This window comes from Sorex araneus, chromosome 2 (genome assembly GCF_027595985.1).
Source record: "Sorex araneus isolate mSorAra2 chromosome 2, mSorAra2.pri, whole genome shotgun sequence".
NCBI lineage: Eukaryota > Metazoa > Chordata > Mammalia > Eulipotyphla > Soricidae > Sorex > Sorex araneus.
The window spans coordinates 234,313,462-234,331,132 of NC_073303.1; the positions used below are offsets into that span (position 1 = coordinate 234,313,462).

Here is a 17,671-nt window from a genome sequence, read left to right on the forward strand (position 1 = left end):
TACAGTATGGAGGGCACTTGCCTGGCAGGTGCTTACAGCCAATCATTTTGTTGGACATACAAAATAACAAAATGACAAAATTATGGGAATACAAAATTAGCATTTTGTTTGTTTGTGTCGCTTTGGGGGCCACATCCAGCAGTGCTCAGGGGTTACTCCTGCTTAATCCTGGCAAAACTAGCGCCCTGCCCCCTGTGCTCTCACTCTAACCCCCAAAATTAGCATTTTTGCTGGACTTGCTTCCAATCTCCCTCCAGCAAAGCTTTAGATACTCTGTCTCTGTCTCTCTCTGTCTCTCTCGGGGCTGGGCATACCCAGTCGTGCTCAGGGGCTATTTCCGACTGGAGTTGGAGTGGGGGTCACTCAGGCAGTGTATAGGGGTCTCCTGCATGAAGACCATGTGCCCCAGCCCATAGAGTCATCTCTCCAGCTCACCTTTGGATTTTATTTGGGGAAGGAACTACACCCAGCAGTGCTCAGACATTACTCCTGGCTCTACACTCAGGAATTACTTCTGGCTGTGCTCAGGGGACCATATGAGATGGTGGGGATCAAACCTGGGTCGCTGTGTGCAAGGAATGCCCGCCCCTACTGTATTATTGCTCCTGCCCCTGGTTCTGCACTCTTTTTCTTTTTTTTTGCTTTTTGGATCACACCCGGCCATGTACAGGGGTTACTCCTGGCTCTGCACTCAGGAATCACTCCTGACAATGCTCAGGGGACCATATGGGATGCTGGGAATCGAACCCGGGCCGGCTGCGTGCAAGGCAAGCGCCCCACCCGCTGTGCTATTGCTCCAGCCCCATGGTTCTGCACTATTGAATTACTGCTGGCGATGCTTGGGGGTCCATATGGGATGCAGATGATCGAACCGAGGATCAGCTGCATCAAGGCAAATGCTCTGCCCGCTGTGCTGTAGCTCAGCCCCTGAACTGCTTTTCTTTTTTCAATTAAATCTTTTAAAAACTTTTGTATCAGAGCATGATTTGAAGGCGGGATCCTCAGCAATGTTAGGAATGTTTGTTTCCATGCCTCTCTCCCCAGTTCCCATGCCCTTTAATGAAATAAATAGTGTCCTGGAAAGCCCGCCCAGACTGAGCCGTCTGCTCCTATAAATCACACACTCGCTGCAGGAAACCTTGAGATAGACAGACAGTTTCTCACGCTAGATCATTCCTGGTCAAACTTCCTGACTTTCTTGGGGCCATCATTTCCTGCCTCCTGTGCATTCGTCACATCCTGAATTGTGTGAGGGAATGTTCTAGAAATGAGTCTTGTGATTTGCTGAACTTTGGCTGAGAAGATGCAAAAACCTTGGGGCCAGAGAGATAGTCCAGTGGATGGATGGAACACTTGCCTTGTATGCAGCAGACCCCAGCATACAGGCAAATGCTTTGATCCTCAGCCCTGTGGCGGGACCACAATCACTGTCAAGAGTGATCCCTGAGAGCCAGGAGTAAGCCCTGGGCTTGGCCAGGTGGGATTCAACCACTGCCCCCGCCAAAAGCAAAGAAACAAACAATGCAAGATTTGTGTCAGACAGCGGGTAGGGCGTTTGCCTTGCACGCGGACGACCCGGGTTCGATTCCCAGCATCCCATATGGTCCCCTGAGCACCGCCAGGGGTGATTCCTGAGTTCAGAGCCAGGAGTAACCCCTGTGCATAGCCAGGTGTGACCCAAAAAGCAAAAAAAAAAAAAATTTGTGTCAGAAAGACAGTACAGGACATGATGTAAGGTACTTGCCTTGTGCTGGTCAATCCCTTAAGTACCACCAGGGGACACTTTTATGCACAGAGCCAAGAATAGCCCCTGACTACCACCAAATATAGCCCGCCCCCACCAAAAAGCTACACTTTTTTATTCTCTGAACAAGATCAGGGGGGCAAAGCAAGAGTACAGCAGGTGGGGCACTTGCCTTGCACATGGCCAACCCAGGTTAGATAGATCCCTGACATCCCAAATGGTCTTCCAAGCACTGCCAGAACTAACCTCTGAGCATCTCTGAGTGTGCACCCCCCCCCCAATTATAAAAAGCTAAACAATGTCTTGTACGGGGAGTAAACACATTACATAAATAATAACTTCTTTTTTATTTTTATTTATTTATTTATTTATTTGCCTTTTGGGTCAGACCCGGCAATGCACAGGGGTTACTCCTGGCTCTGCACTCAGAAATTACCCTTGGCGGTGCTCAGGTGCTCAGGGGACCATATGGGATGCTAGGATTCAAATCTGGGCCGGCCACATGCAAGGCAAATGCCCTACCCTGCTGTGCTATCACTCCAGCCCCCAAATAATCACTTCTTCATGATTGTAGTAAAGGCAGATAAGAGAATAAAAGCTGAGGTCAATGAACTAATATAAGATTAAGGCATTTGCCTTGCATGTAGCCATCCTGGGTTAATCCTAGAACCACTTCCAGTTATTTTAAGTGCCACCAAGAGTGATCCCTAAGCACGAAGCCAGCAGCAAGTCCTGAGCACCACCAGGTACAGCCCAAGAAAGAAAGGAAGGAAAGAAGAAAAGGAAGAAAGGGAGGGAGGGAGGGAGGGAGAGAGGGAGAGAGGGAGGAAGGAAGGAAGGAAGGAAGGAAGGAAGGAAGGAAGGAAGGAAGGAAGGAAGGAAGGAAGGAAGGAAGGAAGGAAGGAAGGAAGGAAGGAAGGAAGACAGTGATAGTACAGTGGGAGAACACTTGTCTTGCACATGGCCAGCCGATCCAGGTTCAATCCCCGGCATCGCATATGGTCCCCTGAGCCCTTCCAGGAGCAATCCTTGAGGACAGAGCCAGAAGTAAACCCCTGAGCACCACTGGGTATGCCCCCCCCAAAAAATAAAAGAAAGGGAAGGAAGAAAATGAGGAGGAGGAAGAAAGGGGGGTAAAGGAGGGAGAGGAAAAAGGGAAGAAGGCAGAGTGTGAGGGGAGGGGGACTGGGGGGAAGAGGAGGAAAAGACTGGAGAAGGGGGGGGAGTGCAGGAGATGGGGGAGGAGGAGGAAGAGTATGCATGAGAAGACATTTTTTGCTGCATCCTCCAAGGGCTGGTTCCCGGGTGGAAAAGTACCATCTGGCTCCAAAGAACTGGCTAGTTGTCTTTGTTTGTTTGTTTGTTTGTTTGTTTTGGTTTTTGGGTCACACCCGGGATGCACAGGGGTTACTCCTGGCTCTGCACTCAGGAATTATCCCTGGCAGTGATCAGGGGACCATATGGGATGCTGGGATTAGAACCGGGGTCACAGTTTGCAGGGCAAACGCCCTACCCTACCCCTACCGCTGTGCTATTGCTCCAGCTAGTTGTTTATTTTTGTTTTGTTTGTTTGTTTTTTGCTTTTTGGGTCACACCCAGCGATGCTCAAAGGTTACTCCTGGCTTGGCGTTCAGGAATTACTCCTGGCGGTGCTTGGGGGACCATATGGGATGCCGGGAATTGAACCTGGCTCGTATGCGTGCAAGGCAAATGCCCTACCCGCTGTGCTATCTCTCCGGCCCGAACCCGCTAGTTTAATGGAGGAAATTGAACCAGATGCTCAAAAGGGCCCCCACTTCAATTTTGCAATTGCTTTTTTTCTTTCCCCTATTTTAAGAGTTTGGGGGCCACACCCAGCAGTGCTCAGGCTTCCTCCTGGCTCTCCACCCAGGAATTACTCCTGGCAAGGCTCAGAGGACCCTTTGTGGGGCTGGAGATGGAACCCAGGTTGTCCGCATGCAAGGCAAGTGTCTTAGCCCCTGTCCTATCTCTTTAGCCCAACTTGGCAATTGCTTGTATGGTTCTTGAAACACCCAGCACCAAAGGGGCCAGATCGATAGTCCAGTGAGGAGGCCGCTTGCCTTGCATGTGGCTGACCCAGGTTCAATTCTCGCATCCCCTAGGGTCCCCTGAGCATTGGCAGGAGTGATCCCTGAGTGCAAAGCCAGGAGTAACCCCTGAGCATCACTGAGTGTGGCCCTAAATCAAAACCAAAACAGAAGATTCAGGCAGGCCCTTGAGGTGGCAGGAGTGACAAATATGATCTGCTTGGGGCAAAACCCTCAGTGCCTCTTCCTGGGATGCAGGAGACCCTCGTCCACTGACTTCACTATTTATTTCTTGTGCTTCTTTTCTATCCAGTTATGTCAGAGAGGCTTGTGGCCTTTTCCACTGGTCCAAAACAAAACCACAACAAGCAAACAAAGAAACAAAAGGCGTTATTACGTTATTACCAGGTGGAGCCCTACTAGGTAATAATGATCCTCCTTAATTGCACCCTTCAAAGGGAGGAAAATGACATCTTCATAAAAGCAATAAAAGGAATGAGCTCCACTCAGACACAGCCCTGACTCAGCACACCAGGGAATACCTGGGGGCATCCCACACACAGCCGAGCAAATTGAACCCCCTAAATCCTTCCCATCTCGGGATCTGGTTCACAGCAACTAAGATTTGGGGGTTCCTAAAGGCACAGGTGCAAGTCTTGGAGCTTCTTAGGAAGACCCGCCCACATTCTCCAACCGTTCCTCTTCCGGCTCTAGGGATTGGTTGGCCTCAAATTACCAGAATTCAGTTCGTGTTGTACACTTTTTTTTCTGGGGGGGTGGTGGTGGTGGTCAGGGATCTCTCAAGCAATACTCAGGGATTCTGGAGGTCACTACCAGTGATTGGACAGCTGGGACGGATAATTCAATACTCAGGTCAGGCAGTGCTTGTGTGTGCAACTGAGTGTATGTGGGCTTATGTGATTGTGAATGTATGAACGTGAGTATGTGTGTGTAATTGTGAGTGTGTGCATATTATATATAAATGAGTTCTGTTGTGTGTATAAGTATGTGTGAGTGTATGTATGTGTGTGAGTGTATGTGTGAGTGTGTATATAATATGGGCTGTTGTGTCTGTATGTGTGCATAAACACCTGTGAGTGTGTATGTGTGAGTGTATGAATGTATGTCTGTCTGTATGTATGTGTGTGAGTATGAGTGTGTATTTAAATGTATGTGAATGTATATATGTGTGAGTGTGTGTGAGTATGAGTATGAGTGTGTGTATGTTTTTGAATGTGTGTATATGAATATATATGTGTATGTTTCTGTGTTTGAGTGTGTATGTATTTAAATATGTATGTATATAAATGTGAGAGAATCTCCTGCCCCCATGCCAGGCTATCTTCACCAGGGCCCCCTCAGAGGGGGGCAGGTTGAGTTTCCCTCCCCAACCCAAGCAGAGCCCCGGCAGTGGAAAACTCCCAGAACCCAGCCACAGTCACAGTGTACTTAAGGCCACTTTCCACACACTCGGACAAACCTCCCCCATGAAGGAACTGACAGAGGAATCCAGGTATGCGGGACCCGTGGCTGAGATCTCCAAGGCTGCTTGGATTGGGACTGGGCCTCCTCCACCCAGATTCCCAATTTTCCAGTAGCTTGGCAGTCACACCCACATATTGCACCACAAACCCTGTGCCATGTAACCTCATCAATGGCCAAGATCCAGAGACTATTAAACAAAGCTCCCAGAAGAGAGTGATGCAGAATCTCACATGGCAGAGCCTGGCAAGCTACCCATGTTGTATTCAATATGCCAAAAACAGTAATAATAATGGGCCTCATTCCCCTGACCCTGAACACGACAGGGACGAATGGAGACGTTACTGGCACCCGCTTGAGCAAATCAGTGTGCAACAGTGATACAGTGATAGTGATGTATATAAATGTAAACATGTTTGTATGTGTGTGAGCATGAATGTGTGTGTTTGAATGTGTCTATATGTGAAAATATGTGTGTATGTATGTGAATGTATGTATGTATGTGTGAGTGTGTGTGAGTATGAGAGTATGAGTGTGTATGAGTGTATATGTGTTCGAATGTGTATGTAAGTGCATGTATGTGAGTGTGTGTATGTTTGTATGAGTGTGGGTATGAGTGTGAGTATGTGTGTGTGTGCACGTGTGTGTGTGTGAGCACGAACACGCACACATGCACATGCAGCAGGTCAGGGATCAAACTCGCAGCCCCCCCCCCGCAGCTGTGGGCCCTGAGCTGTCAGGCCCTGTGGAACGTTCCCTCCAGCCCCCGGGCTTTGCAGGTGCTGATGCAATCACTCCACCCCACTGCGCTTTCCCAATCCCCTCCTGAAAGGAATGCCTCTGTATGTGTGTGCGTGTGTGTTCGCGTGTGTGTTGGGGGACAGGTTAGCTCAGTGTCAGAGCAGGTTCCAGGTCTCAGGTTGGCCGAGTAAGGGTGCAGAGAGGCGTGTACCTAGAGGGACAATGGAGACGGAGATGGGGTTTCTCCTCTGCTTCCCATACTCTTGCTACTCATCCCCCCCCCACACACCAAGACAGTCTGGAACCCTCCACGTTGGGAGTTTTTTTTTTTCTCTTGGCTTTTTTGCGTCACACCCGGAGATGCTCAGGGGTTACTCCTGGCTCTGTGCTCAGGGATCACTGGCGGTGCTCAGAGTGATCCTATGGGAGCTGGGAATCAGATCGGGTGGGCCACGTGGAAGGCAAATACCCTACTTGCTGTACTATCGCTCTGTCCATCTGCCTTGGTTTAACAGAAACAGGAACTGCAGACCTGTGCAGAGGGTGGAGGCTGATTCCACGGAAAGTGTCATGCCTCTACTGGGTGAGAGCGGGGAGGGGTTGGTGGGGTCCTGGTGGGCCGAACACCCAGGAACAGTGCCCCCCCCCTCTTCTACCAGCCTTCCAATGCCAATGAGCTCTTCGGGAACCTTCGACGTGCCTATTCACAGACTGTGGTATTGGGCATCAGAGCCAGATTCTCCTCCCTGCCAACCACAAGGGCTGCCCCTGAACCGCATCTCCCGCCCGGAGCCTTCCTTAATAAGCTTAGTAATATCCTCTAATAATAAGTATATTATTCTTATAATTTGTAATAAGTAGTCTTTATTAATAAAGGCCTGGGAGAGGCGGGGAGCGATTTCACGAGCTGGTGTGGGGGCTTGGCCTGGAGGAGGCCTGGGGTGGGCCCAAGGCACAGCTGGATCCTCTGGGCATCAACAGTTGCGACCCAAACAAAACAAACCGACTGGCCTGGGATAGGCCTGAAATGCTTGTGGGCCTGGGTTCAAGCCCAGCACTGCACGCAAAAATGTGCACACAGAAAACAAAGTACATTTGTGCCACCAACTACTATTCATAAACACTGAAAAAGAAAAATAAATCATGCCAGAGGTGAGGGCCAGAGTGATAGTACAGTGGGGAGGTGCTTGCCTTGCTCGCCGCTGACCCAGGTTCGATCCCTGGCATCTCAAATGGTCCCCCGAGCACTGCCAGGAGTAATTCCTGAGTGTAGAGTCAAGGAGTAACCCCTAAGCATGGTGAGGTGTGGCCCGAAATCAAAAAGAAAAAAAAAAATTAGGTTGGAGAAAAAGTCCAGTGGTGAGGGCCGGAGCGATAGCACAGCTGGTAGGGTGTTTGCCTTGCATGTGGCCGACCCGGGTTCGATTCCCAGCATCCCATATGGTCCCCTGAGCACCGCCAAGGGTGATTCCTGAGTGCAGAGCCAGGAGTAACCCCTGTGCACACCAGGTGTGACCCAAAAAGAAAAGAAAAAAAGTCCAGCGGTGAAGGTGTTTGCTGTGTGCATAGCCAACTCTGATTTGTCCCTGGTCTCTCACATGATTCTAGGTCCTGCATGGACGTCCCTGAGCACCTGCAGGGTGGCCTGGAGTGCCCCAGAACAGAAGTACGTCCTCAAGCTCTGGCAGGGAACCGCTAGCCCAGCTGGCTGAGAACTGTCGAAGGGGGTACTGACCCACTGTGCAAAGCTGGCGAGATGCCCCTTCCACAATGGAAAAGAAATGAAACCTGGTGAAGATGCTCTGAAGGAAATATAGGGTGTGAACCCACAGGTAACAGGGGCTCTGGGGTGGGAGAGCGTCATCACTGGCGACATCGCCTTTTGGGGTGATAGAATATTCTGGAACAAGATGGCGGTGCTGGTTGACCAACAGTCTCTGAGCACTGGATGCCTGTAACAAATCATCGTGAACAACTTTGCAAACCACAGTGCTTAAATAAAGCAGGGTGGGGTGGGGAGTATGTCATTGTGGGCCCCGGAGATTACACTATACACTATACAGAGGAAGACTTCTGCCTTGCTTGTGGCAACCCCGGGTTTGATCTTTGGCACCAACAGGGTCCTCTGAGCACCAAGCCAGGAGTCAGCCCTGAGCAGCGCTGGCTGTGGCCCTCCCTCAAAATACATGCACCCTATCCCAGGTGCTATCTCTTGCCTCCTCTTTTTTTTTTTTTTTTTTTTTTTTTTACTGCTTTTGGGTCACACCCAGCGATGTTCAGGGGTTACTCCTGGCTCTGCACTCAGGAATTACTCCTGGTGGTGCTTGGGGGACCATATGGGATGCTAGGGATCGAACCCAGGTCAGCCGCGTGCAAGGCAAACGCCCTACCCGCTGTGCTATCACTCCAGCTCAAAGCCTCCTCTCTTCTCTTTCATTTTTTCTTTCAAGTTTTGTTTTTGGGGCCACATCCGTGATGTTTAGGACCTCCCTGGTCAGGGATCACCCTTGGCAGTATTTGGAGGTGCAAAGATGCCCTTGGGTGTTTGGGGGAATGAAACCCAGACCTCCTGCATGCAAAGCTTGCACATGAACCGTTCCACCAACCATCCGCCAGGACCACCGATTTTCTCCACCCCCCCCCCCTTTATTCTTTTTGGAAGTTCAGGATCAACCCAGATCACAGGTATGTAAGGGTCCCCCTCCCCCAGGAGAAAGTTGTTTTTTGGCCCATCGCTGGAGCCTCATTCCGGCCTCAGGGGCACAGAGAGGGGAGAGAGGAAGCCCCCCTCAGCAGGCAGGGCTTACTCTGATTCTCTGGGTGAGTCTCAGGGGATAGGGCAGGCACTTTTGTCTGTCAAAGGCGGGGACCCAGCTGAGGCGAGTGGGCGCAGATGGGGCGGGGCACCCCCGTGGTGGATGAGGGCTGCCCGGAACCTGCCGGGCCGGTGTGTCGCCCAGGCACGCAGCAGGCGGCCACTGCTGTGGCTGGGGCCAGCGGCTGAGCTTCCCTGGGAAGAGACCAGGTTTGGCTGCGGGGCGGGGTGTGCGGGTGGGAGCAGGCCTGTGGTGGGGGGGCACCGAGATTGATGTTTGGCTAGAGGGTCCCTTGCTGATTTCTGGCGGGTGGGGGGGTGGAGGGGGGTGGAAAGAGTGGGGATGCAGAGTCCCAGGGCTTGGGTTGATCCTGTGCGGGCTAGAGGTCCAGACCGGGCTGGGCTGGTTCCTTTCATCCTCCTAAACACCCCCCGGGGTGGATAAGGCGAGGTGACTATATCCACTTTGCAGATAAGAGCCACTGAACAAAGCCACCGCAGCTGGCTCCGGGCACGCAAGGGAGCCCCTTCACCTTCATAGCAGGTCTGGGCCAGAGCTGGGGGTGGGGGGGCCCTCAGGGCCAACCCACACACAACAAAGACCTGAGGAATCAAGGTGGGATCAAGGGACAGAGATGGGGACAGGCACCCGAGGCAGTGGGCCCGGGAGGGCTTGGAAACAGCTGTGCCAGGTCGGAGGGGCAGGAGGGAGCCAGGAGCACCAAGGAGCATGTGGGGGCTTGAACTCCATCGACAGGGGCGGAAGTACAGTAGGGAAGGCACTTGCCGGCATGCCCCCGACTCGGGTTCAATCCCCAGTTACCTCCAGGTGTGCCAGGAGTGATCCCGGAGCGCAGAGCCAGAAGCAAGCCCTGAGCAGTGCCAGGAGGGACCCCCAAACAAAATAAGCCCACGGACAGAAGGAGCTACAGAAGTTAGAACTGGACAGACTGAGTGTGTGTGTGTGTGTGTGTGTGTGTGTGTGTGTGTGTGTGTGTGTGTGTGTGTTAGGGTCCCTATGCGTACATGATGCTGGAGACCCAGCCCCTCCGGGAGGTGGGGTCTGGAGAGGTGGCACACAGAGGTGGAGGTGACATGGTGGGGTGGGGCAGGGGTGGTGGGCCTAGCCGGAAAAGGGCCCCCGAGGGTGTGTGAAGGATGAAGCAGTGACCTTAGTCTTTCCACCCCACCCAGTGGGGTGTGACTTCCCCTTCTCAGAATCATTTATTTCACCCCTGCTGTGTGCCAGGGAAGACACCCCCCCACCTCTGCTGCTTTTTTTTTTTCTTTTTGTGTCACACCTGGCATTGCACAGGGGTTACTCCTGGCTCATGTACTCAGGAATTACTCCCGGCAGTGCTCGGGGCATCATACGGGATGCTGGGAATCGAACCCGGGTCAGCCACATGCAAGGCAAACGTCCAGCCCCTCTGCTGCTTTTATGGAGGGCGAACCTTTGTGGCTTTTGTCACTGGGAGGTGGTGTGTGGAGAAGCAGCACAGAGATGTCATGAGGGTGCTGGGCCAGTTCCCCGAAGCACTGGTTGCAGGAATAATGTGGGTTCCAGGCATCCCTCCCACTGGCTGCCCTCTCCCCGGGGGTGTCCCCACAACCACCTACCTCCCTGTGAGGGGGGATGTGGGCAGAGGACCCTCAATTCGGGCCATGCAAACAGAGCCTGAGGCAGCCAGGACAAAGGGCTGCAATCAGGGGGAAGGTCCAGGCCAGACCCGGTCTCCCCTTCCGTGCTGGTGTGGGCGGGCGGGTGGGGGATGCTGGGGAAGCGGTGATGCCCCAAAGCTTCTGGGAATGCGGTTTAGGATGCAGGGCCAGCTGGGACTGGCCCTTTGGAGGAGCGGAGGCCTGGGAGAGGCGTGGGAGAGCGACAGACAGACGGCGGCGACAGAGACTGAGAGCCGGTGAGCCCCAACGGGAGACGCACCTCCCTTGTGGCCGCACTCATTCATTCATTCATTCATTCGTTCACTCACTGGGCTCTCTCCGCCGAGACGCCTCTAATTCACATCCCCGTCCCCGTGCGAGTCAGGAGGGGGACGAAACCCGAAACAGGGGGAAAGAGCGAGGGGGACAGACTAACGTGAGGGGAAGGGGTGGGGAGGGGAAGGGTGGGATGGGGTGGGGGCGGGTAGCTCCGGACCCCGTCTGCTGTAGCCCCGCCCTTGATAGGCGGGGTTATGGGCGTGGTCACTCCGGGGGACCAATCGACTGGAACGGGGCGGGGACTCATCTCCGGGGCTAAGCCTCCTTCCTAGGCGCGCCGCTGGGAACCCTGCTCTGGCCGGGTGTTACCCGGGTGCAGCCCTCGAGGCTCTCTGGAAAGGTAGGCGGGAAGTGGGGAGGGGGAAGGTGCTTTGGCAGTGGTGCCCACCCCAACACACCTCCCCGGCCGAAACCCCTCCCTTGCCCCATCTCCGAACCCTCCCGCCGCGACGGAGCGTCCCTGGGTGGCCGCCCAGGCCCGCGGGGGGGGGAGCGAAGGGCTCGGGCCGTGCCAGTCGCCGCCGGGGTGCGCTCCGGTGCCGCGGCGGGTGGCACGGGCTGGCAGCCACGGGCTGGGTGCCCGGGGCCCCAACAGGAGGGGGCGCGTCCCCGGGCCGCCCCTGGCCTGCCTGCCTGGGCCGCAGGCTGCCTCCCACCCACCCCCCAACCCCGCCCCAAGCAGCGTCCACTCTCTGGGCAGCGCGACTTGGGGGGGCGCACTAACTAGGCGCGAGGGTGAGTGTCCCGCGTTGGTGTGGCGGCGAGGCGGTCGCTGTGCCTGCCACCCTGGCTCCTTTGCTTTTCTGGCATCCCCTAGGAGGAGGGCAGGACCTCAGTATGCCCGGTTAGATGCGGGGCCTCACCTAGGAGCTGGGTGGGGCGCAGGGAGTCCCTCAGCTTTGTCCTGTCCAGGTTGCACCAAGCCTTGCTGGTTTAGTGCTGCCTCCAGGTGGTGCAGCGGCCCCCCCAGCGCGAGAGTCCCCTGGTCTGCATGCAATGGGTTCCTGGGGTTGACCGCATTTCCCCCTCCAGTGTGCAATGGGGACCCTCAGGCTGACTTTGTACCTGCCCCTGCCCGTCCATGCTGTGGGCAAGGGACTTTCTCAACTGTTAAATGGGTCCATGCTGCATCTCTGTCCCGCTGCATGTTTGGGGATGCAAGGATCCCCCACCTCCTGGGACGTTTCTTCCACCTCAGTTTTCTCCCCCATCGGTGGGGACAGAGAAGAGCGGGTGGTGGAGGGGGCGGGCCAACAGCTGGCGTATTATTAGCCTTTAATGACATGTGCAGCCTTTGCCAAGGCCTGAATGCCTACCAGGGGTGGCAGCCTCTGCCCCAGGCTCTGACACTGAGAGGTGAGCGGGTGGTGGGTGGGGAGCTTGGGGCAGGAAAAAAGTGCATGTGCCCAAGGGGTGGCTTGTGGGGCTTCCGGCATGCAAGTGGCCGGCCATGGTGAAATTTGGGCCTGAGTGAAGGGTCTCCCTCCCCGAATGTGCAGGGGAATTTGTGTCAGGAAGTGTCTGTCCATGTGGGAAGACCTTTTTGTTGGGTTTTGGTTTGGGGGGGCCACACCTGGTGATGCTTAGGGGTTACTCCTGGCTCTGCACTTAGGAAGGAAGATGCCAGGGGTTGAATCTGGACTGTCCACATACAAGGCCTTTCCCCCTGTATTCTCTCTCCATTCTGAATGCCTCTGTGGGTCCCCCTTGTGGGTTATGACTTAGCTTTGCTTATTGGGGGCGTCAGGGGCTTCATCCAGTGGTGCTCAGGGGCTGCTCCATGATCAGTGCTCAGGAGACAGTGCCCTGTCAGGGATCAAACTTTGGCCCCACCCACTTTCATTTTTTATTTTTTAGGCTTTTGGGCTATACTTGTTGGTGCTCAGGAGTTACTCCTGGCTCTATACTCGGAAATTACTCCTGGTGAGCTCAGGTGACCATATTCGGTGACAGGTTTCGAACCTGAGTCAGCAGCGTTCAAGGCAAGAGCCCTCCCCACTGTACTGTCTCTCCAGCCCCGACCCTGGGGCTAGGCCTCTTGAGCTCAGCCTCTCTCCTGCTGTCTTTTTCATCTTTCCCCTTCTGTGTTTGGACCACACCAGGAGGTGCTCAGGGCTTACTCTGCGCTCTGTGCTCAGGGATCACTCCTGGCGGGGTCTGGGATCAGGGATCCAACCTGGCTTGGCCTCTTGTGCCAGCCCTTGTAATAATTGTGGGTCTCTTGCTCACGGCGGCTGGTCTCTGTCCCTTTCTCTGTGAACTTCGCTTTGTGTGTAGCTGGTTATGAGTGGCTTTGCCCCTGGCGATCCCCGCAGATGATGATAACACTTTCTGGTGCCCTCAAGCGCGCTATTATTTGTGTCTCAGACCCCGGTGTGTGGCCTGTGGGGTGGTGGCATGGGATCAGTCCAGCCCGCACACCTTCAGCCTAGAGCACGGGATGCTGCGTCCCCAACCTTGACCCTCCCGCGTCCTGCCTTTCCGCAGCCTTGGGGCAGGTGGCCCATGGAGCCAGGGCTGCTGCGACCCGCGCCGGTCAGCGAGATCATCGTCCTGCATTACAACTACACCGGGAAGCTCCGAGGCGCCCGCTACCAGCCCGGTGCGGGGCTGCGCGCAGATGCCGTCGTGTGCCTGGCCGTGTGCGCGCTCATCGTCCTGGAGAACCTGGCGGTGCTGCTGGTGCTCGGGCGCCACCCGCGCTTCCACGCGCCCATGTTCCTGCTGCTGGGCAGCCTCACGCTGTCTGACCTGCTGGCGGGCGCCGCCTACGCCGCCAACATCCTGCTGTCGGGGCCGCTGACGCTGCGCCTGTCGCCGGCGCTGTGGTTCGCGCGCGAGGGCGGCGTCTTCGTGGCGCTGGCCGCGTCCGTGCTGAGCCTCCTGGCCATCGCGCTCGAGCGCCGCTTCACCATGGCCCGCCGGGGCCCCGCTCCGGCCGCCCGGCGGGGACGCACGCTGGCCTTGGCGGTGGCCGCCTGGGGCTTGTCCCTGTTGATCGGGCTGCTGCCGGCTCTGGGCTGGAACTGCCTGGGCCGCCTGGACTCGTGTTCCACCGTGCTGCCGCTCTACGCCAAGGCCTACGTGCTCTTCTGCGTGCTCGCCTTCCTGGGCATCCTGGCGGCCATCTGCGCCGTCTACGCGCGCATCTACTGCCAGGTGCGCGCCAACGCGCGGCGCCTGCGGGCGCGCCCCGGAGCGGGTGGGAGCGTCTCCGCGCGGTCTCGCCGCACCCCGCGCTCGCTGGCGCTGCTCCGCACGCTCAGCGTGGTGCTCCTGGCCTTCGTGGCCTGCTGGGGCCCCCTCTTCCTGCTGCTCTTGCTGGACGTGGCGTGCCCGGCTCGCGCCTGCCCCGTGCTCCTGCAGGCCGATCCCTTTCTGGGCCTGGCCATGGCCAATTCGCTGCTGAACCCCATCATCTACACGCTCACCAACCGCGACCTGCGCCACGGGCTCCTGCGGCTCCTGTGCTGCGGCCGCCGGCCCTGCTGTGTCGGTCCCGGAGCCTCCCGGCGGCCGGGCGTCGCCGCTGGGGCCTCGGGGGGTCTGCAGCGCTGGCTGCCCCCTGGTCTGGACGGCAGCTCCAGTCGCTCCGAGCGCTCTTCGCCCCTGAGGGACAGGCTGGACACCAGCGGCGACACTGGAGACCCCGGCGTGCCCACCACCGCCCCGCCCCTGGGTCCGGCTCCGGCTGCAGACTGACAGACTCTCTGCGCGCTGGCCCTTTTAGCAGGAGCGTGGCAGAAATTTTCTTTGGGAAAAAAAAAATTGGTGGGGGGTGAAGGGCCAGAGAGGTGGTACAGTGGATAGGGCGCCTGCCTTGCACTCGGCCATCCCGGGTTCTATTCCTCCTGGCATCTCATATGGTCCCCGAGCACCACCAGGAGTAATTCCTGAGTGCAGAGTCAGGAGTAACCCCTGAGCTTCGCCGGGTGTGACCCAAAAATAACAAAAAAAAAATTGGGGGGGAGGTGATTTTGGGGATTGAACCCGGGCTTCTTTATCCATGCAAGGGAGGAGCTCTGCCATGGAGCCACATCCCCCATCCTAGAATTTTTCATTTTTCCATTAAGGAATTTTAGGAGAAGCCCTGGAAGATGGCATGGGTGGAGGAGACCCGAGAAACGGCTCCAGTGGGCCCCAGGCAGAGGCAAACACCCCAGTTCCTGGTTGACATGGTGGATGGTGCCTGGGGAACTGAAATCTTCCCAGAGCTCCCTAGTAATGGAGACAATTCCATGGACAATACAGCGATGAACCCAGGGTCAGGGGAAGCTTAGCCTTCACTGTCTCCGGACCCTGAAGGAACTGCAGGGTGCGGGGGGGGGGGGGGGGGGCACCACATGCAGAGTTCCAGTGTCCGGTGTGTCCTGCCTCCATCTGCAGTAAAAGAGGTTCCGGGTATGTCTGGAGCCAGGACAGAGGAGGGGAGGGAGCCAAGTCACGGGACAGCATGAAAGGGCCAGAGCTTCCCAAAGGAGTCACAGTTCCATCTGTGGAGGGACAGAGCGGGCAGGGCTTTTGCTTGGAGTGAGCCCCCAGCTATGGAGGGTTGTAGGCAGAGGCGGGTCAAGGGTCAGGACTCAATTCAGTTTTTAAAATTTGCTTTTTGGGGGCTGGCGCGATAGCACAGCGGGTAGGGCGTTTGCCTTACATGCAGCCGACCCGGGTTCGATCCCCAGCATCCCATATGGTCCCCTGAGCACTGCCAGGGGTAATTCCTGAGTGTAGAACCAGGAGTAACCTCTGAGCATCGCCGGGTGTGACCCAAAAAGCAAAAAAAAAAAATAATAAAAATAAAATAAAATAAAAAAAAAATAAAATTTGCTTTTTGGGTCACACCCGGTAATGCTCAAGGGTGACTCCTGGTTCTGCACTCAGGACTCCTGGCGGGGCTCAGGGACCATCTGGGATGCTGGGGATCCAACCTGGATCGAATTGGCTGCGAGTTAGGCAAGCACCCTCCCCACTGTACTATCGCTGCAGCCCTCCAGGACCCTCTTCTGACTTTTCCACGTGCCTCGCATCTCTGAGGGACCATGGGGTGGACACTAGAATAACATGAAGGTGTTCTGGGGAGTGAGGTGGGGGGACCTGTGCTTTGCGGTGGATTCTGACAGCGCTGGGCAGAACTGAACAAGGAAGTGAAAGAAGAAAAGGAGCCAAACTCACATCTCTGGTTTAGGGGTGAAGACTCACAGGTGGGGCTCCATGAAACTGGAAACCAGGGGGCCAGGAGCTGGCCTTGCAGGAGGCTGGGTTTCATTCCCAGCGCTGCGTGGGGTCCCTTGAGTCCCTGCCAGCAGTGACTCTGAGCACAGAGCCAGGAGTAAGCACTGCATATTGCTGGGTATGGCCTCAAAATGAAACAAATAAATAAAAAATTAAACTTTGTGAGACTCAGCCAATTTCTACGTGGTACTACAAAGTTTTGTTCAGTGCAGTGTCAACCTTCAAAGAAATTATAATAGGGCTGATGCGATAGCTCAGTGGGTAGGGCAGCTGACCCGGGTTTGATTCCCAGCATCCCATATGGTCCCCTGAGCACTGCCAAGAGTAATTCCTGAGTGCAGAGCCAGGAATAACCCCTGTGCATTGCCGGGTGTGACCCAAAAAGAAAAAAAAAATTATAATAAATGGGGGCTCCTAGAAGATAGTCCGTGAGTAGGGCACTCACCTTGCTTGCAGCTGACCTGAGTTCAATCCCTGCCACCCCCAGAGTGTACCTGGAACCCTGCCAGGGGTGATCCCTGAGTATGACTCCCAAGACAAATTATGGTCAAAACAAGCAGGGCTGGAGTGATAGTACAGGGGGTAGGGTGTTTGACTTACATGCAACCAACTCGGGTTCCATGCCGGTATCCTATATGATACTCCAAGCAAACTCTAGGAGTAATTCCTGAGTGCAGAGCCAGGAATAACGTCTGAGCATCTAAGGGTATGAGTGTGACCCAAAAAAGCAAAAAAAAAAAAAAGAAACCCAAAACAGATTAAAAGATTAAAGAACCACGAGGGACCAGAGCAATAGCACAGCGGGTAGGGCGTTTGCTTTGCATGCGCCCGACCTGGGTTCTAACCCCAGCATCCCATATGGTCCCCGGAGCGCCACCAGGAGTAATTCCTGAGTACAGAGCCAGGAGTAACACCTGAATATCTCTGGGTGTGACCCAAAAAGCAAAAAAAAAGAAAGAAAGAGAAGAACCATGAGTTTGTCCGTGATGTTGGACTAGTTGCCCTCCCCCTTTTTCCTGCCCTCAACACACACAGTGGTACAAAGACCCAGGACACCCTCCTTGTCTGCATCTGACTGATGGGAAAACTCTAAGCACCGGGGCGTCCAGCGCTTATCTGAACGGCTGGTTGGTTCCGTGCTAGGGCCCCCGAGGTGCATGGTGGGTGTCTCGCAGGGCTCTGACACCACTCAGTCCCTGAGGGGTTTGCATTCTCCTTGCGGGGGTGGGGTGGGATGGGTGGGAGAAGAGCCCCTTTTGAGACCGAGTAGCTCCAAACGGGGCGAGCTCTCCCTTCTGCTTCCTTAGCGGAGCGTTACGGATTTTGATGGCGCGCGCCCTCTAGCGGGTGATCGCCGAACCGCAGGCAGCCGCAAAGCTTCTGGGGTGGGGTGCGGAGAGGGGAACTCCCGATCTGACTACCTGTAGGTCTGAGTCACCAACCACCAAAATGTGAACGCGGGCCACACGCCCGGGAAAAACAGCCTATTTCTTGTAACACAGACGCACTCAAACTTGCAGCCAGGGTTCCAGGGCTGGGGGAGGGGTTCTCCAGATGGCTGCACATTCCCATTCCCGCTAGCTCCCCTGGTTCCTTACAAATCCCGGA

At 55.4% G+C, this 17,671-nt stretch overlaps 1 protein-coding gene across 3 annotated transcripts; it reads left to right on the forward strand.

The window, feature by feature from the left end:
• Positions 1 to 11,067: 11,067 nt before the first annotated feature.
• S1PR5 (sphingosine-1-phosphate receptor 5) lies at positions 11,068 to 16,225 on the forward strand. Of its 3 annotated transcripts, none has more exons than XM_055126784.1 (2): positions 11,068 to 11,171; positions 13,319 to 16,225. In XM_055126784.1, exon 2 carries the CDS (start codon positions 13,337 to 13,339, stop codon positions 14,531 to 14,533), a length of 1,197 nt encoding a protein of 398 aa, XP_054982759.1. In that variant the 5' UTR covers positions 11,068 to 11,171; positions 13,319 to 13,336; the 3' UTR covers positions 14,534 to 16,225. The 3 variants fall into 3 exon arrangements, with proteins under 3 accessions (XP_054982759.1, XP_054982761.1, XP_054982760.1); XM_055126786.1 differs by lacking the exon at positions 11,068 to 11,171 and adding an exon at positions 11,481 to 11,566; XM_055126785.1 differs by lacking the exon at positions 11,068 to 11,171 and adding an exon at positions 12,116 to 12,187.
• The last annotated feature ends 1,446 nt before the right edge of the window (positions 16,226 to 17,671 follow it).